The following is a 27,180-nucleotide window of genomic DNA, read 5'->3' on the forward strand; positions in this document are numbered from 1 at the left end:
TCGCCGTAGAATGTTAATGTTTATCCTCATTTGACTTTTCTGCTCTATTTTTTTATCTAAGAGATTTTGGTAATTGCTTTAAATTTGTGAGGAGCTTTATGAAAACTGAATATTAACTATTTAGTTATAATACCCACTTTTAAAATTGAGAAAGATATGGTAATCAAATAGTGCAAGTTTCTCCATTGTAGCAGGCCTTACCAGAAATCCTGTATATTAAATGAGTAGGAGTTTTTCACCCAAAGATTAAGTTGACTGATCTTTGGGTAATCAATATTCTACAGTACTTTAGGAATAAATATGTCACCCTAGTACGGAAAAGGTAGGAATTAGGAAATTTTCAAGTACCAACCTTAAACAAATGTTTTCCATAACAGGTTGTGTCGGGAGATTTCATTCCAGTTCCGCACCAGGCTGCCTCACGGACTTCTCGTCTACCACAGTGTGAAGGATCGGCCGGAGGGACTCGACCCGTACGCTCTCTACGTCATCGTAGAGAAGGGACAGCTCAAGGTCGTCCATGTCTTTGGCAAACACTCTCTCTCGGTCATTGTTGGGGAAGGTTGGTGCACTAAGATTTCAGTATTTGTTGGAATGGTACTTATATTTTAATTTTAATAAACAATCCCATGCTGGATCTCTTTTGGACCTACCAGTCACTTATTGGCCGGTCAATTAATAATGATATCTATTCTATGAAGAGATTGGTGGTGCAGTAGACTCCCTCTTATCCGGACACCTTTTAACCGGACATCGGTTTAACCGGACTACACTCGACAGAAATGACATCTCTTTAACCGGACAATTTTTATCAGCACATTGGTTTAACCGGACTAGATCGGCAGGAAGTGGGCGGTACTGAAACGACTGTTCTCATGGGAAAGATTTGAGACCAGTGATCACATGTCTAAATACAATGTTCTCCTAAATTTAAGTCAAATATCAGTAAACGGTCCGTTTTAACGAGTTTTTGGGGACGTCGGCTTAACCAGAAAACCCGTTATCCGGACTAGCCTCGGTCCCAAGGAGTCCGGATAAGAGGGAGTCTACTGCAGATATTAACAATGAGGTTTTGATTGTTCTCTTACAAATAGCTCAAAAAGTGCCAATAGCAAAGACAAAAACATAATTTATAAACAAATGTCATTTTCCAAGAGGATGTAAACATAAAGTGTTTTTATTGTAGAATCACTTTTTTTACATTGAATGATTGTTTATACATTGCATGTGGGTGGTTTTGGTCTCATTGTTTCTCTTCTAATTGTTCTCTGTTCACCCTACAGTAAGAAGGCCATTTATACTAGGTAATATAAAAATTTACAATGAATAGGAGTTTGTTTCAGAATTCCTTTTTAGTACTACATGGATAGGAGTTTATTATGTAATAGGAAGCCCTCAAAATGCTATTGTTGAGATCGGCTGTTAGTTCATTTTTTTTTTTAATATTTAGTGGGTCGCCTCTTTTAACCTTGCATTGGCCTGTCCACTTGAGGCTCAAGCCTGTGCTAGGAACATACCAAGCACATCAAGAGGTGAGCCGGTAAAGTGCAATGCAAAGTGAACTGCAGAATGAACCGTACTGATCAAATACTGATATACAAGTGTGGCGACACCAGGACATTGTCACGCTACCGAACTAAGCAACACAGACTCACCATTTTTACCATTAACTAAATCTGACATGTTTAACTGACCTAAGAGCCAGACCATCTTCACGGTCCACATTTCAAACAAATCTCTGTCTAGGTTTGAACCGAGACACATGGCACAGTGTCAGAGTCAGGATAGATGTGCACGGAGCTCGTCTGATCGCCAAAGTGGATGATAAAACCTCCGAGGCTAGCATCCCGGGACTGCACAAGTCTACCAACTACGGAGTCTTCACTGACCTGACGTCCGTCGTGCTTATTGGTGGTTAGTTCTCAGTTAAGCTTCAGATTTATATTAAACGGCAATATTTGTTGTATTCGTTGATAAAGCATACACTTGTCATTACGAATATAGCTGTCATAGAGTAGTAGACTATATTAAGCATTATTTATTCAAACAGGGCTGAGTCCAGAGGAGAAGCTACATGGAGTGAAGTACATCATCGAGTCGTTTGTTGGATGCATCAAAGACATGGTGCTGAGTGCTGGTAAAGCAGCGTCTGATCTGCTTCCCATCAAACCACTCATTGCCACCAAACACGACAACGTACAAGAAGGATGCATCAACAAGTTAGTGTCCCAGGTGAACAACGTATGCCTCTCTTTACCATACTAGTTTTATTTATATAGTTTCTTTAGGTAATTTGATCTTTGCTCTGCTTTTGAATTGTTTGAGATTTTTATTCATTTGAGACTCCCTTCTATCAGTTAGTGAGGTTTACTACAAATGCATTATTTGCAGTATTAATAGTTTTCTATTTTATATTCATAAACAAAAATTGATGTTTTTGAAACTGAATTAATAAAATGAATATTGCTTGCACTATCTGGCAAAAGTGAAACAAAATGTAAAAAATGTATGTAATTAACATGTCTCTGTCTTTTTCAGGTGTAAAACTAGGGAAAACTTTTGTTTTGAAGGTAGCAAATGTATAAACCACTACAATGAATTGTCTTGTGATTGTTTTGGAACGGGTTACGAGGGGGAGCTTTGTGATGTTTACAGTAAGTTTTGATTTTTTTTAACTTATGTTATATTCTAAAAAATAGGAAAAATACCATTTGATTTTAGAGTGGTTTTAACATTTATTTTGTTACAGAATTGTTATAGTTACAAACGAGAACAAGTTAGGGCTATTTTCATTTGTTTAGTTACACTATTCAATGTGAATTCAAAAGGCAATGTTTTTTCTAAAGATTAGGTCAGTGCATAATGAGTATTTTAGAATCATTCTTTATTCTTTCTCTTCATTAAAAATCTATGCTAATAAATCCATTTATCAGGTAGTTAAAAGCCCATGATAGATTCAGACTGCTAATTGATTTTTCGAAGCGTTTGACAGATACAGTTTACTGCTGAAAGTTCAAGCCTTTTTGACTAAACACAGGTAATATAACTTATATTGGAGATATTGGCAATTGATAATGAAATGTATAATTAAATTTACAAGTTTAACAAAGCCAATATATATTAATTTTATTTTATTCACTAGCGGTTTCAGAAACTAGGTTTCCATCTTCAGGCACTAGCACACTAGTACTAGTGTACTATATTACAGGAATATAATACAAGGGTTGTTTTTTTAAGTAACAGCCGTTTTTGTGTATAGCTTCTTAATTCCCATGCACGCCGCAACAACGCTCTTTGTCGTTTTCTGCTACCATTTGCAGCTCTGTGTGTATATTTCTGTTTGTAAAAATGGCATTGAAAACATTTTTCCTTATGTGAGAAGTCTGCGTGCAAACCAAAATCACAATTCCTTCCGAGATGGCCCATTTTGAAACTCACTAACCCATTTCTACACTTTACCATATATCATTGCATTAGGGCCATAAACTTAAGTCATCTGGCGATAAATGTCTGCAGCCAATGTTTCTTGCGGCGAGGAGCCTTGTTCGTATAAATGATTGGACACGGGAACAAAGAAGCTATACGCACAACATTATCAATTTATTGAATACATCAATTTTGGTAGTGATTGTACATTACACCTAACTTAGTATTGATCAGTTTCTTATGAAAAGTGCGCTATGAATAGTTAAATTTTTAACGTATCAATTTTGACTTCTCAGCTGCCACTATTCTTACGTTCCGAGGCTCATCTTATGTTTCCTATCGAGTTTACGATTGGAAAGACAGAGTTCATTCCAACATCAACACCATTGGTCTGCATTTTAAGGTTAGTATATCCTAAGTTCAGAATATGTATTATCTTTGTTGAATGCAAAAAAAAGAAATGTCCTCATTGAGTTTATATTTGGACATAGGCTATTGGTGAGAGTTATTCAGAAAATAAAATTTCTTGGTCTTTAGTGTAAAACCAAGAGTGTCTTTAGTGTTCAGGAAATTATTGTACAATTCAGAGACATTTGACTAGTCATAAAAATTCATGTACAGTTCTCGGCTTTTCCAGTTTTCAGGTTGGCTGGGCCCTCTAATAATGAGCTTATTTGATTTTCAATTCTTTACAAACTGATTTACGTGACAAACAATGTAAAGTTAAAGTCAAAAAGGTTGTCAATTTGCCTAGGTTTTGAATTTGCTTGAAAAAGGGATTGGCCAAAATTTCCTTTACTTACCATTGTTGTCTCAGACCAGGTTTGACGACTCAGCGCTGTTCTATGCCAGTGGAGAGTGGAGCAGCCACCACCACATTGCAGCGTCACTGTACAACGGCTCGGTGGTGGTGGAGGTGGACCTCGGTGGTGATGCGATCATCACCAAGCTAGGGTTCGGTGTCAACGATAATGAGTGGCACAACCTCACCATCTCTCACCATCACAGCAACGTCACCATCTACTTGGACCAGGTAACTAACCTGACGATAAACAGAACTTTGATAATGTTAGTAGACGTAAAATAGGAAGCTTGGTTTGGTGTGTTTCAATTCCAGCCACTCTTGATAATGTTGATGTTGATAAAATGTTTCTCTGAGTTTCTTTAGCTCTAACACAGTAGAAGTCATTCTACTGTCTACTAGACTGTCAAGTCTAGTATATCTATGAAATTTAAAATTTCTAAAGAAATACTGATGATTAACACCCCTTCTTTTCCTTTTCTAATGTAATATAGTACAGGGAGCGGCAAAATGATCTGACGGTTTTCTGTGCCACTCTGTCGAGCGAGTGAGTGGCGGAGGGTTGCGGGAATAGGGGCGTTACAAAGCCAACCTGTGGACATTTTTAGTAGCCATGGATCCGTGGGACAGCTGAGCACCATGTATTTGTAGTGGAAATGTTTTTAAAAGTGGCAATTCCTGTGTAGCTATTCAGTAAACGTTTCAATGTGGGTCAAAGAAGAAAAGTCCCAACTCGAAACACCATTTCGCTGTGGGTGGGTAACTTTAGAGCTACTAGTTAAGCATTGAAACTAAAATCTGACTACGTGGTGTGAAACTAAAGAGAGTGAGGAAGACTGCATGAAACTAAAATCTGACTACGTGGTGTGAAACTAAAGAGAGTGAGGAAGACTGCAAGGTGTGGATGAAAGTGTGATTTGTGTGATTTACTCATGACAATTTTGTCACGTGTAAGGCCGTCGACACACGGGCCGCTTGTCGGCCACCTCAGAAAATCAATCACTACTTGTTCTGAAAAAGAGATGCGCTTTGCATAACCACTGGGCTTCAACGGTTGAACGATTGCCATTTTGTATAAATGAAAATGGAGGTCGAATTGTAATACTCTTCTACCAAGTGGCCATACAAGTGCAGAGCTGCAGCATATTTACGTTTAGGCTGCTGAGGACTTACTTCCACGGCTTCTCTCACTCTCACGGCGTTCTCTGGCATCTGCGCTGACCTTGGACAGCCTGTTGCCTTTTTTCAATGCTGAACTAGTTAGTAGCTCTGAAGTTACCTACCCACAGCAAAATGGTATTTCGAGTTGGGACTTTTCCCCTTGGACTCACATTGAAACGTTGAAACGTCTACGGAACTGCCACTGAACAGCTACACTTAAAAAAAAACACTTCCCCTACAAATGCATGGTGCTATCCACAGCTCCATGGCTACTAAATATGTCCGCACATAGGCTTTGTAACGCCCCTATTCCCACTAGCCTCCGCCACTCACTTGCTCAACAGGGCGGCAAAGAAAACCATCAGATCGTTTTGCCGCTCCCTGTATAAATAACAATTGTCTATGGAGGGGAATGAATAAAATGGTGGTAAGCTTGGTTATGAGGGGTTTCCTCAAATTTTATCAATAAAGCACCTTTTATACATATTACAGTTAAGTAATCTAATTTTGAATATTGTTCTAATCTTCCATAAAACTGTTTGACTCCTTTAAAAATGTTATTAGTTTTTTTGTGGCTTTATATGGATTAACTTTTCGGGACTTTCTTCAGGGTTTTTTACAAATTTGTAAGGAACTGGTCTGCTGATTATGCACCTCAGTTCAGAATTGGTCTGTCAATGTAATTGCTTCTATCCTATGTTAATTTTTCAGGAGTCAAGACTAATTACCTTACAAGGAGGACAGCCCCATCTCTACATAGATCCTGAGATATACATTGGTGGAGGTCCTGAACTGCACAAGAAGAGTGGTTAGTGGATAATGTAATTCTAAAATATCTGGTGGACAAGCTTTGCTCAGGGTGAAAATTTACCTAAAAATTAACTTTGTAAAATATCACTTATTAATTTGCATACAATCATAAAAAAGAATTTGCTCAAGAACTTATTTTCTTTCTCGGAACTGAGAAATGCAACCAAACTTCTAAACTATAATTTTCAATGACAAATCCTCTTTTGTATCAAGCTTTAATTTTTACAGTACGAACAAAGAAACAAACCGTAGTTTTATAATAGTGTACCATATCACACAATATATTTTTAGCCTTGAACTTTCTAATTACACATTTTGTGTTCTAATGTATTTCTGGTGTACTGGAAAGAACTATGAGAAGCTCCATGTTGTTGTATAGGCAGGACGGAGTAGCCTATTGTTTGAGCAATTTCCATAATGCAAAGATTGCTTGCTAACAGTTAACCGTCCTCCAAGCAGATACGTGATAACAATGCCAATCTCGGGTTCAATAGACAAGCAGTTCAACAATCAGATTAGCTGTTCTACAGCCATTTAATACTCGAAAGAAGATTGGTTTGAGTTTAATGCAGATGATGATTGTTTGGCAAGAAAGAATTTTATGTTGAATTTCTTTTTTGTGATTTTACTGATACACCCCTTACTGTTAATAATGACTAATTAATTTTGTATTCCATCCTTTAATTAGACAGTCAGGCTAGGACTGTCTAGAACTTTTTTTTATTCAGAGTATTTTTTTTTTGTTTTAAAAGAAATTGTTAGCTTAATTTTGAAAAAAATTGGGATTTTTTCTTTTAATGACTTTTCTGGTTTTTGAGACTAGTGGGTGATGCCAAACTTATTATAAGGTTTTCTTACTGACAACACAGATTTTAGTTATACACCATTTTAATGACTTTAAATACATTGTTAACAGAGATCACAGTTCTTAAGTTCTTAAGTGGCATGTTGTAATTATTTTTTAATCATGATTTATCATCCTATAATTTCTAATTGCGTTCATTGACGTGATATTGTCTAAAACCTGAATAAAATTACAATTTAACTATTACCTTTATTCAAGTTTTCAAATGTTTTTCAGGTTTGTCTTCTCTTAACAACTTTGTTGGATCACTGAAGTACGTTTACTTCAACGAGATTTCAATACTTTACGAACTTAAGAAAGGCAATCCGAAAGTCCACTATATTGGAGTATTGGATCCGATGTTCTTCGAGTATGACATCAAAGTGATTCCGATCACGTTCCCGTTCTCCGTGGCTCACATCCGGTGGCCCATCCACACTCCTGAGTTCCTTCAACTGAGTTTTGAGTTCAAGAGCAGCAGAAGCATGGCTATACTCGCCACTGCAGAGGTGCAGTCGTCACTTGGCACAGGACAATGGGAGGTTTGTGTCTCTGGGTATTTTTGCCAAGGATTTAATTTTTTTATGAAACAATGACATTTGATAAATTGTATGAATTTATCCGTAAACAAACAATCTGCAGCAATTTATTAATTTTATTTTTAGTCCGTAAATGAAAGCTTAGGAAACAATGCAGGCCACTGTATTTAGAACTACTAACTAAAACTGCTCACTCCCACGCACGGGTTCTCCCATGTGGGATCAATTTAGTATATTTTTAAATTATTCAGTTATAAACTTCTAGTGTAATATTATATTCTGTAAAAACTGTAAAAAATTATTATTTTATATGAAATAAAATAAATTTTGATTTGATTTATACTGTAAAATAAATGTGTGACATGTACCATCACCCTAACAAATAACGTAAGGGTGCGGTGGTACCCTTCACCTTCTTAAGACAATTCAATATCAAAATTACTAAAATAAAACAAATATTTTAAAAGTCACATTTTTAAACAAGTTTTCCAAACCTTTTTACAGTTGAGGATGGTGAATGAAGAAATCAGGTTTGAAATAATCCCAGAAATAAATAAAAACATCACTCATTTGACCACAGTGAAATTTGATACCAAGGATGAGTGGCACACGGTAAGTTCTTCATATTTTTTATTTCTAGTAGCTCTACTAAATACTAGATTTTAAACAACTGTTACAACTGTTAGTAACAAAAAAGTTCTTAAGGAATTAATGTAAGTAAAAAATTTATAAACACATTAGCTGATGAGCAATATTAATCGTTGGACTATTTGACGGAGGTATGTAAAACATATTATTGTCTTAACAATTTAGTCCAGGAGCCAGTAACATGAATTTTGGTATAAAAACCTTTGTGGAATTTCCTAATCAATTTCATAGGTAAGTAGCCTAGGACATTTAAACCTAAATTAACAACTTACCTAAATTTAAATCACATCAAAATAATCAGTAAAATTAATAATCTTGATGTTCATGTAATTATTTTATATAAGAGGCATAAGGAAGAATGCATAATTAATCATTTTCTTCCGCATACTCTTTTGAATCATAGCCGTATCTCTCAAATCATAGTTATTGATGAGGATCCAGTTTGACCAAGCACAATTTTTAGGTCGAGCTGATTTACAATCATGGACAAGTAGACTTGATGGTTGATTATAAGAGCAAGACTGCAGATTTGTTTGGTCTCATGTTCCTGCTGAAAGATTCCATAATCATCGGAAGTGGTGTTGGTGGTAAATCTAGCCTTGGTAAGTACAAAACTGTCATTGTCTAAAATTAGTTGGTTGACATGATTATAGACTAAATGGTCATCATCATTGATTTAGCAGCTCTAGTTTTCCAGGTGTGGTGATAAGCATGGTCCATCCTATCGCTTCTATAAGTGAAGGTCTTCTTCTTCCACTTGCTGAGTAGATTTTTCTCTCTCAGCACTAAGTCCTCTTTTACAACCCCTAGCCATTTCTTTGCCAACTCTCCTCCTACCACCAACTTTCCTACCAATTCTTTTGTTACTCTTTCTTCATCCAGATTTTTTACACAGCAAAATAATTCTTGTTTTGCCATTCTGATATTTCTTATATTGTTCTGTCATATCCGAACAATCTCTTTTTTCTTCCTAAAACTGTCTTGTATCATTTTACACACAAAATGCTTGTGAAAATTTGTATTTTATTGTTAAGCTTACCTAAAACCTTATTGTTGATTGTTTTTACACCCCCTTGAAAACCTCTTAAAAAAATAGTTTCAAGTAAATTTTCTAAGACAGTGACATACATATTGGTGCATTTTTAATCTAACTATGAATAATTAAGAGTGGGTGTAGAATGGAGTAAGTTAGATTAGTTGATCTGTGTATACTTTTTCCTAGCCAAAGCCACCTGTATCTTGGCCAAGACAATTAATCTTACCAAAAGCCCGAAGATCAAGGACAGCTAGGTCAAAATTTCCATTGCCATTTAAAAAGCTAATCACTTTTCTCAGGATCAGACCGACAACCTTTAGATTATTAGGTAAGCACTATAACAACTCAGCTACGCATATTTCCAGCAAATTCTAAAACCCATAAAACAAAAACAATACTTTCTAATTTCCCAAATATTTCTGTATAAGAGGAGAAAGCAGAATAGTTAACCCCAAGCTCCTAGGATTAAGAGAATTGGTAAAAAGTTAATGTTTTTCAGGTTTGGTGGGTTGCATGCAGAAGATCTCAGTGAACGGGGAGATTATTGAGCCTAGGTTTGTAATCCGTTCAAACCACACTCAGGGCCATGTGTCATTGGACAACTGTGAACTGGTGGATCCTTGTAAGAGTCCCAACGCGTGCGAACATGGAGGAATATGTTCCGTCAAAGAAGATCATCTCTCCTGCGACTGCAAGGAGACTGGCTACGTTGGCAAAAACTGCCACTTTGGTGGGTACTTAGACACACTCACACTTACATTTTAGGGGTTTTGAGTTTTTACAAATGTTTAACATGCCGATAAATTGTTTGGTAGTCTGCAGGTGACAGTGTCGAAATCAATTAAACACTTCTTTTCACTGTTTTGACCTCGTAGAGTGCCATCTTCAGGGTGACTTGACTTCCAAAGATGATGATGGGCAATTTAGTTCAATCAATTAGTTACACCTGCTGTTTTAGTAGCAAAACAAAATATAAGCAATTTGAGGAGATTACTTGCAAAGATATAAAACCGTTTTTTGTTTTTTTTAGCTTAAAGAATAGTGACAATAAATATTACCTATTCACACATGAGTAAAATGTATCCTCTTAATTTGTTTTCCAACCAAAAGCTGTACTGTTTGTTAACTTGAGCTTTAATGATGGAATACACCGTTCAAAGATGAAGATCAAGGGTTTTTCGGACTTCTCCCAAACAAACTTCAAAAATACAAATGGCCTAGATAACACATGCTAACACAAAAATGTATGAACAATTACGAATACTTGTCAGAAATAGTCTCTACATTAAGGTATAGAACAGCTAACTTGGAAATTGTTTGGTTAAAAAGGTTACGGTATGGCTTATATTAGTTTCAGCATGAAACTTTTGAAGTTTTAACCATTTATTCATAAAACTATGTTACAATTATTACAAATACTTAATACTACACAGTAAAAGGGTTGAATCAACAATAATCATCCCTCGGTTAGTAAACTCTTAAAAATATGGAATGATAAGAAAGAGTATGATTTGTCTTGTTTATTTTTACAGCCAAGTTCCGTAAGACTTGTGAAGAGCTCGCACTACTTGGTTACACCAAGCCTGATGTCTACCTGATTGATATCGACGGCAACGGACGGTTTCCCCCAGCTCACGTCAAATGTGAGTTCCAGTCTTTGGAAGACTCCACTAAAACCATCGTGGAGCATAATTTGCCCAGCCAAGTGGTGAGTAGATGAAACTATTGCTGTGATTTTCTTTTTATTTGTAAAATACCTGTATAATCTTGATATAATGTTTAAGAGCAGTGAAGCATATCATGTTCATGTATGATGTAATGTAATGTTTTACACTGTAGAAAACTATCAAAAAGACAGTAGGCTATTTATTGTACCAACCAATGATGAAAATATCACAATGCATTGTATGAAAATATATTTTTTTTAAATCTAATTTTCATCCTAGATCAATATGTCTTGTTCATACAACAAATGTTCTTGTTTATAAGACATTACAAATAAAAAAGTGCATTCATAGATTTGTAGGGAATTTGCAGATCCCTAGGTGCATGCATCAACCACATCATAGGGCTTTTGCTTCAATGTCTAAATACCTGATGAACTGCAGCTTCTTCCATATGAATGCCTGAAACAAAATGTCTGCCTCTTAATATGCTTACAACAGTGCTTTCCTTTGCCTCAGTTTGATCTTCGTCAAACAGCAGAGCAGTCTCCTCCCACACGACCCACACTCACTACATGTAATATCCCAATCATCTTTAGCAATGCAGGTGTTTTTTCTGTAATACCATGATTTTAATCTATTCCACTCGTCCAATGGAAGGACGTATAAGAAGAGAAGATGAGCTTGCTCTGAAATTCAGTAGCCCTACCCATCTCCTTTTGTTCCTCCTCATCCTATAACACAGCAATGCAAAAATTATATCTTTAGTAATACTGTCCAAGTTTATTTAAAATATACTAATATTATGTAGGTATCAAAACTTTAGATATAAAATGTGACATGTTTTTGAAAGGACGTCAGGAGCTCTGCAGAGACGGACTTCAGTTTTGACATTTCATATCGAGAGTTCAGCTCGGAAATGTTGACGGAGTTAATCTCTCACTCGCTGTACTGTAGTCAGTTCATCAAGTACGATTGCTACAAAGCACCGCTAGAACTACACTCAGCCACATGGTTCATCTCCGCAGCACAGAACGGCACTGTTGACTATCTTGGCAGCGTCAAGAGGGGATCTTGTACATGTGGTGGTGTGTAGAACTATTGATTAAGCCCTTTAGGTTTTAAGTGCTGATGTCACAAGTCGAGTCCCTTTCTGTCTCGACCTAACTTGTAAGCTGCTTTTAAATCAAGCTACGTAAAAAACTGTACATTTTATAAAATTTACATGTTACTCTTATGGAGAGAAAGTAAACTGCTTTAGTTTAAAAAGACTTTTTCCCTTCCCTGTGGCAGTAAAACCTTACTCTTGAAATAGGATGCTATTTAAGTGGAGAATAAAATATCCATTTCAAGTCTCGCTTATGGAAATATTTTTGTAAAAGTTCAATCAGAAATGAAAATATGCTTATCCTGAAGTTTTGCTGCAGCCGAGGTATTTATTGTTTGCCTTTACATTTATATTTTGTTTAGTTTGAATAGACCTATATAATATATCAAATTTGACTTGGTTATATTTGCTTTAGGCTCAATCATTATTTCATTTGATGGTTGCTTATACTGTGTTGTACCCCAGAGTATTTGGGAAGCGAGCTGGTCTAGTGGTGGAATACCTAACTCATGGCCCCTGAGGCCCTGGGTTAAAATCCCAACTGGTTTTATCCAAGCGATAATGCCGCAACCTTCTAGGACTAGTCTGTAGTAATGTGTAAATGGGCCTGGTAGGACCTACGTGTTAAGAGTAAAAGTGGGTTAAAAAACAGAGTATCTGTGCCCATTTGGCCATTTGCAGCCATTCACCTTTGGTTTTATCCTTGTGTCCGCAGTGAACAGAACCTGTGTCAGTCCTGAGCTGAATTGCAACTGTGACATCTCAGAGGCCAAGTGGTTGTCAGACGAAGGCTACTACATCAACTCCGACGGGCTGGGCATCACCAAGATGGTGTTCCTGCAGCAGAAGGATCTTGATGAAGACGCATTGGGAAGGATCACCCTCGGACCTCTGGAATGTGTTGAGACCAGTGAGTGAACATTTACCTTATGCAAAGATGTCTGGACGTACAGGTACCATTAGTAATGTGCCAAACTCTGAGAAATGGGGAAAAATATAAAAATCATTTCACAATTTTTTCCAAAAATTTTTTGTTTACCAGATATCTGCTGAATCTGTGTATTTTTTTCAAAATTTTTTCTACTGATCTACATGTTTGTCAACCCTCCACGGGTGACTGATTTTAAAACACGAGAGATGACTTAAGGCCCAAGTAGAGTAAGATGTTCACTATTTTGTCGTGAATGTAGGAAACATTCACAATCCTTCTGCTGTCTCAGATTTCACTGCAACCAAGAGACGCTTACGATTTCATTGTGAGTGTGACTGTGAAAAATTTGATTATTTTTAATTTTGTTTTGTGTTTATGATTTTCCTGCAATTGCAGTAGTGTTTTAAACTAATTATAGTATAAAAATTAAAAAAAATACACTTATCAAAGCAACCCGATTTTCTCCCAAAACTAAGTTTAGCCCAAGACTGTAAAGTAAAATCTTTTAAACTGACCTGAAGTAAAAAGGTCTGGCCCGCAGACCCGTATTATTATTGTTAAAAATATAATGAAATTTTAATTATTTATTAGCTAGACTCAAAGCCTCCTAGGTCTATTAGCCAATTGGATAGTCAAAAACAAAGTTTTGAGTTCACTGAGTTGAAGCAATCCCACTTTAATTTATAAACCCCCAAAGCTTTAGCCATTAAATAATGAGTAGAGAGGGACCTCTCTGGTGTAAACCGCCAAGGGCCTCATAGATTCTAAATATGGCTTGGTGCTGGTGGAGAATTTTGAAGAGTGAATTGGGCTCAAGTCGGTTCATAGGGAGATCTTGTGAGGTACTATGACTTCTACGACTGCCGACCAGTGAAATAAAAATAATCATATTACCGTACACACTCTCACGATTCACTTAGTGGTTTACCCATTGTCTAAAGGATTTTATTGTTGTAACATTGATGACAGAAGGATACTGGAGTCATAGATTCTTTCAAGAGAACTATAGTAGAAAATCGACAATAGAATATTGTTGTCACACTTTTTCTAGGTAATCTATACCTAACTATAAATCTAACTATAAACGTTTCTGTTTATTTCCTAATGTAGAGTCTATGTACTTACTGTTACCCAGAAATTCGTTGTATATTTTACCAATTACAAAATTTTGATTTCCTTTTACAATTTATTCTTATTTATTATTGTGTTGTTTGGCTTTGTGCAGTGTTATTTTTAAAACTCTTTGATCCCATTCATCAGGATTTTGAAGGGAGTGGGTTAGTTGTTAGTTGTTGCACAGAAACGTTTTTCAGTAATTTTCTCGGCAAACTGTCCATTTATACTCTTCCTACTAAAAACATTACACATTCCTTGTACTACATACTTACAGATACCCAGAAGTATGTGGTAACTTTCACAACGAGTCAGTCGTACATCGAAGTCCCTGGCTGGAGGAAAGGAGACATTGCCTTCAGTTTCCGGACAACTGGAGAAAAAGCAATTCTTTTGTACCAACCTCCAATCCGACCGCACTACCCTTCTTTCATGGTGGCATTGACTAGCGGTATGTATGAATAATAAAACTTATATTCAACAAGTTTGGCTCGAATATTTTGAATTCACTGTCAAGTGATAATTGAATAATATTTTCTCCGATTTATTGAATTTGGGATTTAATTAATTTGAAATTCCACTTTGACTAATTTTACTTATGGAATAAACCTTGGACTATTGATATAATGGCATCCCATTCTTATAGTTGTAGGTAGCCAGTTTTGTAATAAAATTCATGTCAAATTGAGCCACCGACAGAGTGCGCTGGTGTCAATTACTGATAATTAATTATCAAATACGCCAACTTTTAACAAAACTGAAAAGACAACTTATTAATAAGTATCATCTTGGAAGTCACATTAACTACAGTACCGGTAACCAAAACCAAGGGTTATAGATTATTGCAGCACATTCTGTGTGGGGCTTATCCAACTATGTTCTTCTTGATACAATTTTCTAGAGTTGGTCCATATACGGTCTAATTCAGTATCCAAAAGTCAATTAAACATAAGCTCTTTTGGTTTCAGAGTTCCACCTGACTTTCAACTTTACGATGAACACTGGCCGACCGAGGGCGTTGCTGATCAAATCGTCGCGTCGCCTCAACTCTGGCGAATGGCAGAAGATCTGGATAGATTACAACAAACACCACGTCCGCTTCATGATTAACACCGACTATGAGATGGTCGACCTGCTGCCGGAGGAGGAGTTTGGTCCGTTTGAAGGCAGTATGTTCATCGGCGGAGCAACAGAGTATGTGTCATTTTTAATCTGTGTGGTATTTTTAACAAAAAATAACAATTTTTGATATATAGAGTTATGTATAGGTCAGACTCAGTGTAGTTCAATTTTGATATCTAAAATTTAAATTGGTCAAGTGTAGAAACATTACAAGCAAAATGCATTCTCAGATTACATCCTGTATACATGATGACCTAGCTCCAATGAGGTTCAGCGTTGCTCATTGTTTTAAAACTGGATAATCTATCAGAGAGAACTATGAAAGGGCTCTCATCAGTGTTGTAGTCATAAATGTCCAACATGGGAATGCACAACATCGTCTAAGGACTGACTCCGCTACATCACTGGTAATCTTTGACTATGTGATTAAGTCCTACATTTCACACCAAAGCTGCTTGACTAATTAAATCGTCTGTCATTCACCATTCTAAAATCCAATAGTTAATTTGCCCACCTCACTGTGAAAGCGTGTCATTACTTATTAGTAACATCTAGGTAGTGATTTGATGTTTGTATTGCATTTTTGTGTACTTAGCAAAAAGGTTTTAAACTCAAGATTTGATTATTTGATGATTGATGGTGGTCTATCACTAATCCCACTTTCAGACCTTATGAAGAACCTCTGAATCTGATCATAATAAGAAATGCATAAGTATTATTATCTACTATTGCACATTATTGGTTCAGCTTTTGTTTAGTAATATTTATTACTTATGGTATAACTTGCCATGAATTCATTCTGCTTGTTCCGCTGTGCTCCTTGAGCCCCAAAAAAGGTAAAACGTCATGACAAAAAGACGGTCTAAAAATATTGTATGCAACATTTGTTATGGAATAGCTTTCCCTGTCATAGTTTAGGGGTCTCAAAGTCTATTTATGATTATGTAAGAAATAAATAAATTATTATATGTCAAACTCCACAGTAATCAATGGGTTTTCTCATACTATAGTACTTCCCATCTTCCATTCACTATTATATGTCAACCATGTGCAGATAATCTTTTACATTTCAGTGACTTACTGGTGGGTCAATCGGTCCGTAAGGGTCTCATTGGTTGTTTCCGAGGACTTGTGGTTAACGGAGAAGTATTAGATATCTACTCGTACATGAGCGTTCATCTCTCGGAAATCATCAAGGATTGCAAACCGTCTTGCGATCCGAACCCGTGCAAGAATGGAGCTCACTGCAAAGAGTTGTGGAGCACATTCCAGTGTGTGTGTGAAAATCCCTGGGCTTACATCGGCAAATATTGTCAAACAAGTAAGTCAGTTCTTGATAAAAAGTAAGTCTATTTAAGAAATATTTGTTTATATTTTACTCATCATTTTGTGTGGATTTGTGTGATTGCTGCAGCAATAAATAGTATCGTCCAAACCAAAAATTATTGTTTGTAATCGGCTTCAATTGTCATCTTACTTACACATAAGATATTCTTCCTAACCTGGTACTTTCACATAGGCTGTGTCTTGCATAAAATTTGGTATTCCTAAATTTTAAGTGAAGTATCACACAACAACCTTTAGTGTGCCCAGAAAAATGTGGTTTTTAGTATATCTAATCTAATGATAGATAAAGTCAATCTTGTGTTGTTAATTTCAAATCACGTTGACATAAATTGTTAGAAGCTTAAAACACTAAAAGAAAAGGGCTGTCCAGAAAGTAACAGATGTTTCACCTTTGCTCCCTTTTGGGGCGGTGATCACTGCCATTGTAGTATCAGAGGGTTCCTACTCTCAGTATAGATTAAACCTTCTTCTTTAAGTATTTATAGCCCTTATACTTTTTGTTTACTATTATTGATTCTATAGCATTCCTAACATCACATTCTATTTTTAAACTGTTACAACTAACTTGTTTTCTGTTGTTATAGAATGGGAGTAAAAAAACAGGTAGCATAAGTTTTAATTTACCCTGAAATAGGAGAAAAATATTTAGCTGACATCATTACAAAAATGAGTAATCCACTTACACCATTCAAAGTCAATCGTTTTTCCAGGTATAAACGAGAACGGTATCACGTTAGTCACGAGAGAGTCGTTCTTCAAAAAGAACTACTTGTTCAACGTCAGCAGCGATGAGAAGATGCATTACAAGGCTCTGTTGACGGACACCGTTCTTCTTAACCTACGCACTTACGATCACCACTCTCTAATCCTGCATGCTAACGATCATCTTAACAACTTCCTTCAGTTGTACATTACGGGCGGTACCAAGGTGGTGCTGCTCTTCAACCACTTTGACGTGATACACAACATCACTGTTGACTATCCTGGTTAGTTTTCTGTTTTAAAACTAGTTGTATATTTATAATTTTACATCAACCATGCTAACACAAACCTTGTTAGCTAAAAAATTTTATAGTTTTTTAATTCCCTTGGGAAAAATTTCTTCAGTGAGTAAAAAAAATTAACTATACATAGCTCAATATATAACGCTATGAATTTCAATTTCGAATGATTTTTATGTAGATTTTTTATTGGTATAAGTAGTTGGTGATTCTTACTTTTAGTCTATTGATTAGTGTTCTAATTACTTCTTTTTCATGAATTACTTAAATAACCCTGCTACCTAATATTTTAGACATTTCACATTTTGCTACAGGTCTCAACAGTGGCAAGTCAGTTCAGATTGCTGTGGAGCGTAGAGTGGAAGACACTGTGTTACACGTTAACAATCACAACGCGTCCATACCTGTCGGAGTCAGACTGCTTACGGAGTACTCCAACAAACCTTGGAACAACTCAGAAATGGGTACGTGATTTTTACACTGTACAGTGTGAATCAAAACCTTCATGTACAGCTATAGGTTATAGTGCTTGCGTTCAGATCTCAAGGTCGTTGATTCGATTTGATGCAAGACTGTCTCCAGACACATATGCTATTTTTGTCATTGGGCTATCAGTTAATGATGCTGTCTAACAAAAGGTCAACATCAAATATTCACAAGACCAGGGTTCGGATTGTTTCCTTTCAAACAATCGGTTTGCTGCAAGTGAGGAATAAATTTGTAATCTAGAAGATGGCTTCCACGGTCCTTGTAGATTGTCAAATCTAGATCTTCAGGTGATGACCCCATTGTCGAATAAGCTAAACTAGCCTCTACTTATTCAACAATACAGTCATCACCCAAACACCTAGATTATACTATAAAATTGTAACTTTGATTCCAGAGGTATTGGCTCCTCAGAGACCCCCGGCTCCGCCCACGGACTACTTCCAAGTGATCCTCGGAGGTTATGACAGGGACAACCTTCTCCACATGGACTCTGGCACTGCAGTCCTGGACGGCTATATCGGCTGTATCCGGGGTCTCAAGATAGGCAGCGTCCTCATGGATCTTACCAAGCAGCTGGAGATTAATGGGGGTTAGTTGTTAGATGTAAAGTTGGTTTGCCCTTAAACGTTTGAGGTCCAAAGTTGATAAATCAAAAAGGGTGACTTCGCCAAAACTTCACTTAAAATATGTGTGATAACTACGTAACAAAAACAAGTAAAAGCTGTACCTACATGTGCTGCAACTTATGATATAGAATCTACTATGGGACGTAGGGATAACGGTATTGTTAGTGAAGTATGTTGGGTCTGATCGGTTTAGCAGTCTAAGGCATATCTACAGTTAGCACACAATGTCAGAGATAAAAAAACCATCTCGCTCATGTCAGGTGTTCAACTTATAAGGGTCTCACATGTTTGTGGCAGGGCTTAGAGGGTTTGGGCTACCTTAAGTAAACAGACGGCTTGAAGGAAGTTGATAGGATGGGTTGATTCATTAAACTTCAAATCAGGAGGTTGCTACTTTTATCCATCCTTAATGTGCGTTTTTCCACTAAGAAAGAATTATGATTTCTCCGTTCACAAAAATAGCGTAAGGATGAAAATTAATAGATCATTCCAAGGGTCTCAAAGGGTTGACAATGTATTAATTTACTCTTGATGATTGGCAGACAGTGCAGGTATTGTGGCTGGTTGTCGCATGAGATGTGACGAAGTCCCTTGCAAGAACCAAGGTATCTGCATCGAGGACTTTCAAAAGAACACAAGCTCCTGCGACTGCGAGTTCACATCCTACTACGGGGAATTTTGTGGACAGGGTGAGTTTGAGATGTATTTTTGTACGATAATACTAATACTCAGAATAATTTTAATATTTTTTTATGTTAAGTCTATGATGTCAAACTTGCCGTATTGTAATACAGTGTTCTAACATTATTAAATAACTTCCTGATCAGCATTACACTGATCAACATTATTAAATAAACACTATCGGTTATGATGAGACTGGCGACTTGCATAATCTCCTTATTGGGCGCACTACTTACTTTGCAATATTTCTTATTAGGGAAGGTTGCGCTGGGTAGAATGACCTTTGCTTTTAGAATTTTAATCATTCCCAAACAACATGGTTTTCAGCGTGGACAGATAACTACCACAAACTTAAATAAATTCACAAAGTGTTCTGATGGTTCAAAATTTTCTGTGTGGGTGTTCAGTGAGGCTGGTGGTGTCTTTAAAGGGTCAAACTTTGTAATTTTTCAAGGCGTTAGTTTATTGTGTGTTTTTATATTCTGTCGAGCTTGTTTGCTTTTTATAGTCCTCAAGATGTTATCTTTTTGCCAAAGTTTATCGTCACTATATTATTTTTATTATTATATTATTCCATTATACTACCACTATATTATTCTAAGTTATTGTTAGTTTTTTTTATGTGTAACTTTAGTTGATCATTAATCATTGATATTTCCTCCAAAAATGAATGACATTTTGTAAATGTTCTATTGCTGCGTATGAAATAAATAAATAAACATTCAAGTAAACAACTCAAAAGGCAAAAGACCATGTTGACAGAAGTTAACATTACATGACCCACTGAAATAAGACCTGCGAAGATAGGGAAGAAAACAAAATAAATTTGGTAGTAGAATATCTGGAGGGAAAATTTGGCAAGGCAAAATAAAAATACCATTTAGGACATTATGGGTCACAGCAGTAAGTACGAGATCAAAACTAATCGAATTTTGTATTTTATAAAAAACATCTACTGTATTGTTGCAGAGAAGGGCGCCGACTTCAGCGGTGAGTCAGTGTTGCAACGCAAGTTTGTTCTGGAAGGTCCCGTAACTCAGATCAAGGTTCAGCTGGCATTCTCTAGCGGAGATGATAGACAACGCAACACTGTGGTATTACTTCTGCAGACGGAAAACAAGTGAGTCAACTTACAAGAGAGGTTACTGGTTGCATACTGAGATAAGTAAACACTATTTGATGTTTCAAAACTGGACCCAGCTGTCCTTGATTATTGGGCTTTAAATTCAATATCTCAACCCAAAATTGGTACAATTTGAACATTTGAAAGTCCCTCACTCATTCATCACTAATTCTCCAACTTTTTTTAAAAACAAGATGCTCTGAAGACTTTTTATGTGATGACAAATGTTTTTAAACTGGCAAACCTTACAGCCTGTGCAACTTCTCAGTTAATGATTGGTTGATGAAATAATTGAAACCAAACCATCCAATTCATAAGAATGTGAGTTTCTTTATGTTAAGTCCAAAATATTTAAGAAGGTTAAACAATCACACTGTTAAAATCATGAACTTAAGTTATTTGTAAAATTTATATACTCGTCCTGTTAATGTTTCTGTTTTTTGTTTTTTTTTTCAGACGCAGTTATTATTTGCTTGTAGCCTTAAGCTCAGAGGGTGAGCTCATTTTTGAGGAGGATCGAGAGGGTGCTAATAATGCTTATGGTGCTCGAATAAAGGACAGATATTTCCTCAATGGCGCTCGACATTCTGTGTACTACCTGCGCAACAATGACACGGCCATGCTTCGGGTACGTTAGGTTACATGCGCTCTGGTGTAACGGCTGTATAATTCTAATCTAGTCATGTTGATTAAGTACTAGCTAAACTTACCAACCACATGTTTATGAATTAAAACCCAAGCTTCTCCCTCTAGTATTTTTTCTGAAAAGTAGACATAGTTAATGTGCCCTCTGAACTCAGGTTGACAGAGAGATGGTGCCACTGGTGCCCATCCCTGTACTCAGTCTCACAGAGGTTCCAGAAGGTCATCTCGGAGCAAATGAGGTTCAGATCGGAGGTCTCAACACCAGTGATCCTCGCTTCGCTGCATATAAGAGCTACAGTGGCTGTCTGTCCAGTGAGTTAAAGCTTTTTACTGGCATTTTTAAGGTACAAATGACTAATTTAGCTCAATAAATTATTATTATGCAAGATTTTTTTCATTGAGAACTGGATTTTAACCCCGCTAATGCCTTTTAGCTTTGTGGTAATGCCATCAGATTGTTTAGAGCCCACCTAGAGGCTGTAGGTCCACTTATCTAAAAGAGTGTTTCATAGGTTAGGAGAAATTTCTCTGATTTCTGGAACTCTTGATAAATCTAGTAGGGTATGAGAATTGTGTGGGTGATCATGAGAGACTGTGTTTAAATTCACAAAATTCATAGTTTCCTGACTTTTTCTAGTATATTTCATTTTAAAAACTGTAAGTGGTGTGTGAGTCAAAGCCTTACACAGGAAAACCAGATCTCAATTGTGAGGGGAAGCCAAGTATGTAAAAGTGAGTTTCACCTATGAGGCAAGTGCTGGAAAATCACTTTCAGTACAAGTTATGAACAATACTTTTCATCACAAAATGCATATTTCTGTTAGCAGTTTCATGTCCACTACTTTTATTCTCCTCTAAGAATGTATCATAAAGCATCCTTTGTATTCTATTACTAGCTACTAAGAAACAGTTTAAAAAACTGAAACAGTTTAAAAAACTACAAGTAAATTATAATTTTAGATGATTAATCTTGATTATCTTTATCCTGCAGATGTGTTCCTGGAAGTAAACAACGCCTCTATGAAGCCTCTGGACGAGTACATGTTGTTCACCAAGACTGGTAGCGAAGAGGTGAACGTGATGAACTCTCACGGAGTACGCAGCGCGCAGTGTGCGTTCTTTGAGGCCACACACAAGCCGCGGCCCGGCCCCTCGCTCAACGTCAGCCTGGTAACTTCTATTCTCAGTTACTTCTCTGAGACCCATGTAAGGATTTTATTCTCTCGGTGTCACGTGGCATGTCTTCGTGTCGTTAACCCTGTTAGTCAACTAATCGATGCCATCTCATTCCATCTGTTGTGTTGAACGAGTTGGTGTGTGAATTTAGAGTTTGTGCGTGTGTGTATAATTGGGATGAATTGGAAGAGAAACATTGTTGGTCGTACCAAAATGTAGGTATTTTTGGTTGTAAATATATTTTTGCTACATTAATATCTTGATCTTAAACTAACTTATTTGTGTCCCTTGTTTAGTTTTGGTGGGAAATGATGAGTGTCTTTCTGGTGCTAAAAATCTGTACCACAAACCTCTTCAAAAACTGCTAGTTTAGTCGTTAAGTCATTTGTGATACAAAGATTTCCTGTTAGGTATCTAAAGGCTTCATCCAAGTTGTTTAGGGTGGTTCTAATCGTTAGTTTTGTTAAGCTTAACTGTGTGAAATTGGGGAGCGAGCTGGTCTAGTGGTTAGAGCGAAGGACTTTAGTCCCTGAGGTCCCGGGTTCAAATCCCACCAAATCACCAAAGGATTTTAACCAAGTGAATGCCGCAAATCCCTATAGGTTTACCCTGAAGTAATGTGAAAAACAATCCCAGGCTCGTGCCTAGTGTCTTAGGGGGAAAAACTGGGTGCAATGTGAAACAGAAATAAACTTATTTTTATTGTTAGATTGTTACAACATTCTGTATCGCGTTCCGTGTTTCTGTACTATAGTATTTGTCTAATAAATCATTTGAATTAATAAAGAGGAAAATTTAAAATTACATATAGTTATGAGTGCTACGTATGTTGCCTATAACATTTTACAATAAATTGTAAAATAGAGTTACGATTGATGTCGTTCCTACTGTCTTTATTTAATTGTTAATGGTGTCTCCAACAACTTAATACTTACAAATGGTTGTTTATGGCATATAGTAATCATCTCAGTCATATCTTATAGGCATACCAATACACTAACAAAAGTTGTGTTTCCATTACAATAACAAAAAGAGCATTTTGTAGTGGCTTGATATGAAACTCACAATCCACAAAATAGTGCTGTAAATAATCACAGGTCTGTAGTGTAGAGTGTATGTAAATTTATGTATATATTTTGGTAGTTTATGTCATAGTAATTTATTAATTGTGGTAGGTATATCTAAATTAGTTTTAGAATATTATTTAATTTTGGACGTTATCATAATTTGGGTTACCTTTGCTGGAAAACTGCTTTGCCTAGTCTGTGTGATTGTCCTTATGATAGTTATAAAAGTGGAAAGAGCTTAAATATCAAATAAGTCTGTTAAAAATAACTTACTTTATTGCAACAATATAATTTCAATTGAGTAAATAGAAGTCACTGTTTAAAGTACTAATTTTGTAACCATACTGACTCTCAATTTTTTACATTTAAGTTTTGTCAAAACAAACCAGACTATAACTAAACCAATTAAATAATTAAATGTTTCCAGTCAAATGTGTTGAAGGTAAATTAACCAGTAAAATTGTTAATTTTCTCAACAACTTATTTTCTCAGTTTCATTAAATTTACTTAATTTTAAGGGAAAAGACGCCACACTTTCTTGGGTGGTCGATCCTCCGAGGAGAAATGATTATAAGTCTACCTACTCTGACATATCAACAGAAGAAAATGAAACTGGAAAAAGTAAGTAATATTGTATCCAAAAGGTTTAACAAGCATTGTTTTTACTGGTGGGTAATGGAACTAAATGGAAAGCCATTGATTTTATTTTAAAGGTATTCTAAGTAACAGTTTTTTTTAGAAGCACCATAGTACAACAGAGAAAGAAGTTAATTTATTTTTTTTATCTGCCAAAGTTAAAAGAAGCAATAGAAAAGCTATGATATTTGTTTATAAATATCATATATTTTGACTAAACTAACAATAAATTGCACAATGCCGTTATACTCTCCTAATTTACATGACTAACTCATGGTTCCTGAAATTCTTTAGTGTAAAAATTAGTGTATTCTTATTCAAAAACTGGTGCCAACTAAAATCTCAACTCTTCCAGAAATATGTTATTTTTTCAGTCCTCTTTATCATTGCGACCTCCCTCTTCTGCATTGTCATTCTGGGCACGTTGTGGCATGTCTGGAGCAACCACCGGCAGTGGAAGAAACGGCGCGAGCGGCGCACGGCACAGGCCATCAAGTGGCACAACGGCCAACAACTGACACCAGGCACTGCGCCGTTGCCTCCTCTCAAAGTAGTGCGGTCACGCAGCGTAAGTATAACAGCAACAATGGATGATAGATACAGTGCATATATCTGCTTAAACATAGCTGAATAAAAAATGCAAACATAGCATGTCTGATTTAAATGATGAATCATAAAAACTTACAAATTCTTTTAAAGCAACTAAATTTATCTATCTTTTTTTGGAAAAAAATTGAGGGCTTGTAGATTCACAATAAATGTCACAAAATTTTACACTGATATTTAATGAGGTAAGACTTCTTCAGAGAGTGGATTCAATTTATATTAGGAAGAAACAACAGTGTTATGTTTTGTGACCTTGGTTGATGTTTTGTGTATGGATTAGCCCCTGGACACTTATTAATTTACTCAGTTAATCCATAGCTAAGACCTTATCCTTTACAAAAAGAAATCCTAATCAGCTAGCTTTCCCTTAAAAATAATCAAGTTATAAATAATCCTTACCTACCTAAAACAAACAGTTCTTGCATAAAGTTTTTGACCTTAAATGAGGATACTTTGTTAGGAATGCTGTTTGTTGTGTTAATTGATTGTCAGTGACAGTGTATTATTCTTTTTTGTAATTTTCCAAGTATATATTTTAAATCTTTAACTTAAATACACTGGTATTTTTAAAAGGAGAGCCAATTTCCTCATATAATAGGTTATTATGCCATTTTGTACAATGTACAATGTAGAATTAATCAAATGTACATATGCTTATTGCTATAATGCAGCTTTGCATGGCCAAATGTGACAATCATCCAAGGAAATTGGCTAATTCTTTGTAATTACCTTAAGTTAATTACTGCATGATTTTGCACACTTAACCCAACACATGAATGTTCTCACATGATGCCACGACGCCACATGATGTCTTTTGACGTTTTTATGTTGCTTCTTGATTAAATTGAGGCCTTAAGATGGTGTTACAAAAGCTAATGAATGTTCAACAATGCTGTAAAAAGCTTATGTGTGTCCTATGTGTTTATGTGTATGAAGTTTGGGGTGCTGCTCAACAATAGAGTTATTACTATAATAATGGTACAATACCTCGTCAAGTAGTCCAAATGATGATTGACGAGGTATTGTACCATTATTATAGTCATATAAAGTAATCCAGGGGCCATCAACATGGAATTTAATAGAGTTATTGATTGTTGGACGTTTGTATAAAAGGTCATGTTCCATTGAGGGACATTCCCACACAATATGTTTGTTATGGGACACTACTGCAGGACAGTGTTTCATGATTATTGGATGTTCCTGCATAAAATACTGCCCCTGTGTTTTGTTGGATATTGCTGCAGGTGTGTTTCATAAGTATATGTGATTAAAAGACATTGCACGATATGTTTATAATTAGAAGTTACTTCGTTACTTCAAGAAGTCTTTGGTGATTATTGAACGTTGCTGTACAAAAGACTGCGTAGTTCTTTTGGACGTTGCTGCACGTTAGTGTTAAAATGTGTACAAGATTATTAAACGCTGCTGTACAAAATAATGGATGATAGTTTTGGACATTGCTGGACGTTAGTGTTACATAAGTACAAGATTATTGAATGTTAATGTACAAAATATTACGTATGTTTTGTTGGATATTGCCGCAGGTGTGTTTTATAAGTATGTGATTTAAAGACATTGCACGATATGTTTATTATTAAAAGTTACTTCAAGAAGTCTTTGGTGATTATTTAACGTTGCTGTACAAAATACTCTGCGTAATTCTTTTGGACATCGCTGCACGTTAGTGTTACATGGTCACAACTGTTACAAGATTATTGAACGTTGCTGTACAAAATACTGTGTATGTTTTGTTGGATATTGCCGCAGGTTAGTGTTTCATCAGTATGTGATTAAAGATATTGCACGATATGTTTATAATGAAACGTTACTTCAAGAAGTCTTTGGTGATTAATGAACATTGCTGTACAAAATACTGCGTGAGCTTTGTTGGACGTTGCCGCACGTTATTGTTACATGAGAACAAGATTTATTGGTCGTTGCTGTACAAAATACTGTGTGTGTTTTGTTGAAAATTTGCCGCACGTTATTGTTACTTGAGAACAAGATTATTCGTCGCTGTACAAAATACTGCGTGAGCTTTGTTGGACGTTGCCGCACGTTATTGTTACGAGATTTTGAGCAGAGATACACAGATGTTCTGTCCAGGTCTCGGAAACACCTGTTTATTGGGTCAACGGAAACCCTAACAGGAGACGTCACGATCCTGTCTATAAGATACGCAGGTCCAAGAGTGTAAGTGCTTCTTTCACCTCATCGAGCATGCTTTACGCAATACTTGGCAGACAAATGCTGCTTACAACCTGCTACTCCTTTGGCAAGCTGAGAGTACGATCATCAAAACAGCAATTTTTATCTTTATTTAATGAAGTGACAGGTTTTATCACATTATTTTTTTCAGTTTCAAAAATTCATTTAAAAAGCAATATAGTACATATCATTCATTGTCAAGAATAAATAGGTGAGGCATGAGTATATGGGTTCCAATTGTATTTTATTTTACACATGTGTATTTCCATTTTTAAATAATACTGGCTTCATTCAACACTTTTATGGGGAGAATAAAATTTGTAATAGGTCAATTGCACTTTTTATATTGATATTGATACTGACAATACAAA

At 36.1% G+C, this 27,180-nt stretch overlaps 1 protein-coding gene across 7 annotated transcripts in view; it reads left to right on the plus strand.

The window, feature by feature from the left end:
- LOC129002691 (axotactin-like) overlaps positions 1–27,180 on the plus strand; it is a 53,638-nt gene that overhangs the window by 19,174 nt on the left and 7,284 nt on the right. For 5 of the 7 annotated variants that reach the window (XR_008491594.1, XM_054430682.1, XM_054430684.1 and 2 more), the window contains exons 5-32: positions 378–562; positions 1,747–1,914; positions 2,051–2,219; positions 2,539–2,654; positions 3,723–3,829; positions 4,244–4,459; positions 6,101–6,197; positions 7,281–7,585; positions 8,087–8,194; positions 8,694–8,832; positions 9,766–9,996; positions 10,799–10,974; positions 11,784–12,018; positions 12,754–12,948; positions 14,360–14,533; positions 15,051–15,276; positions 16,278–16,525; positions 17,262–17,537; positions 17,867–18,016; positions 18,436–18,630; positions 19,210–19,356; positions 20,318–20,468; positions 20,928–21,099; positions 21,272–21,428; positions 22,108–22,322; positions 23,878–23,980; positions 24,370–24,563; positions 26,708–26,794. Coding sequence is in view for 6 of the 7 variants with exons in the window: in XM_054430682.1 (XP_054286657.1) it covers positions 378–562; positions 1,747–1,914; positions 2,051–2,219; positions 2,539–2,654; positions 3,723–3,829; positions 4,244–4,459; positions 6,101–6,197; positions 7,281–7,585; positions 8,087–8,194; positions 8,694–8,832; positions 9,766–9,996; positions 10,799–10,974; positions 11,784–12,018; positions 12,754–12,948; positions 14,360–14,533; positions 15,051–15,276; positions 16,278–16,525; positions 17,262–17,537; positions 17,867–18,016; positions 18,436–18,630; positions 19,210–19,356; positions 20,318–20,468; positions 20,928–21,099; positions 21,272–21,428; positions 22,108–22,322; positions 23,878–23,980; positions 24,370–24,563; positions 26,708–26,794 (4,942 nt within the window). In the remaining variant the exon portion in view is untranslated. The remainder of the gene's footprint in view (positions 1–377; positions 563–1,746; positions 1,915–2,050; positions 2,220–2,538; positions 2,655–3,722; positions 3,830–4,243; positions 4,460–6,100; positions 6,198–7,280; positions 7,586–8,086; positions 8,195–8,693; positions 8,833–9,765; positions 9,997–10,798; positions 10,975–11,783; positions 12,019–12,753; positions 12,949–14,359; positions 14,534–15,050; positions 15,277–16,277; positions 16,526–17,261; positions 17,538–17,866; positions 18,017–18,435; positions 18,631–19,209; positions 19,357–20,317; positions 20,469–20,927; positions 21,100–21,271; positions 21,429–22,107; positions 22,323–23,877; positions 23,981–24,369; positions 24,564–26,707; positions 26,795–27,180) is intronic. The other 2 variants (XM_054430683.1, XM_054430685.1) reach the window with 2 other exon arrangements.

Source organism: Macrosteles quadrilineatus, unplaced genomic scaffold (genome assembly GCF_028750875.1).
Source record: "Macrosteles quadrilineatus isolate MER2022 unplaced genomic scaffold, UCM_ALF_1.0 Scaffold_9__3_contigs__length_116548681, whole genome shotgun sequence".
Lineage (NCBI taxonomy): Eukaryota > Metazoa > Arthropoda > Insecta > Hemiptera > Cicadellidae > Macrosteles > Macrosteles quadrilineatus.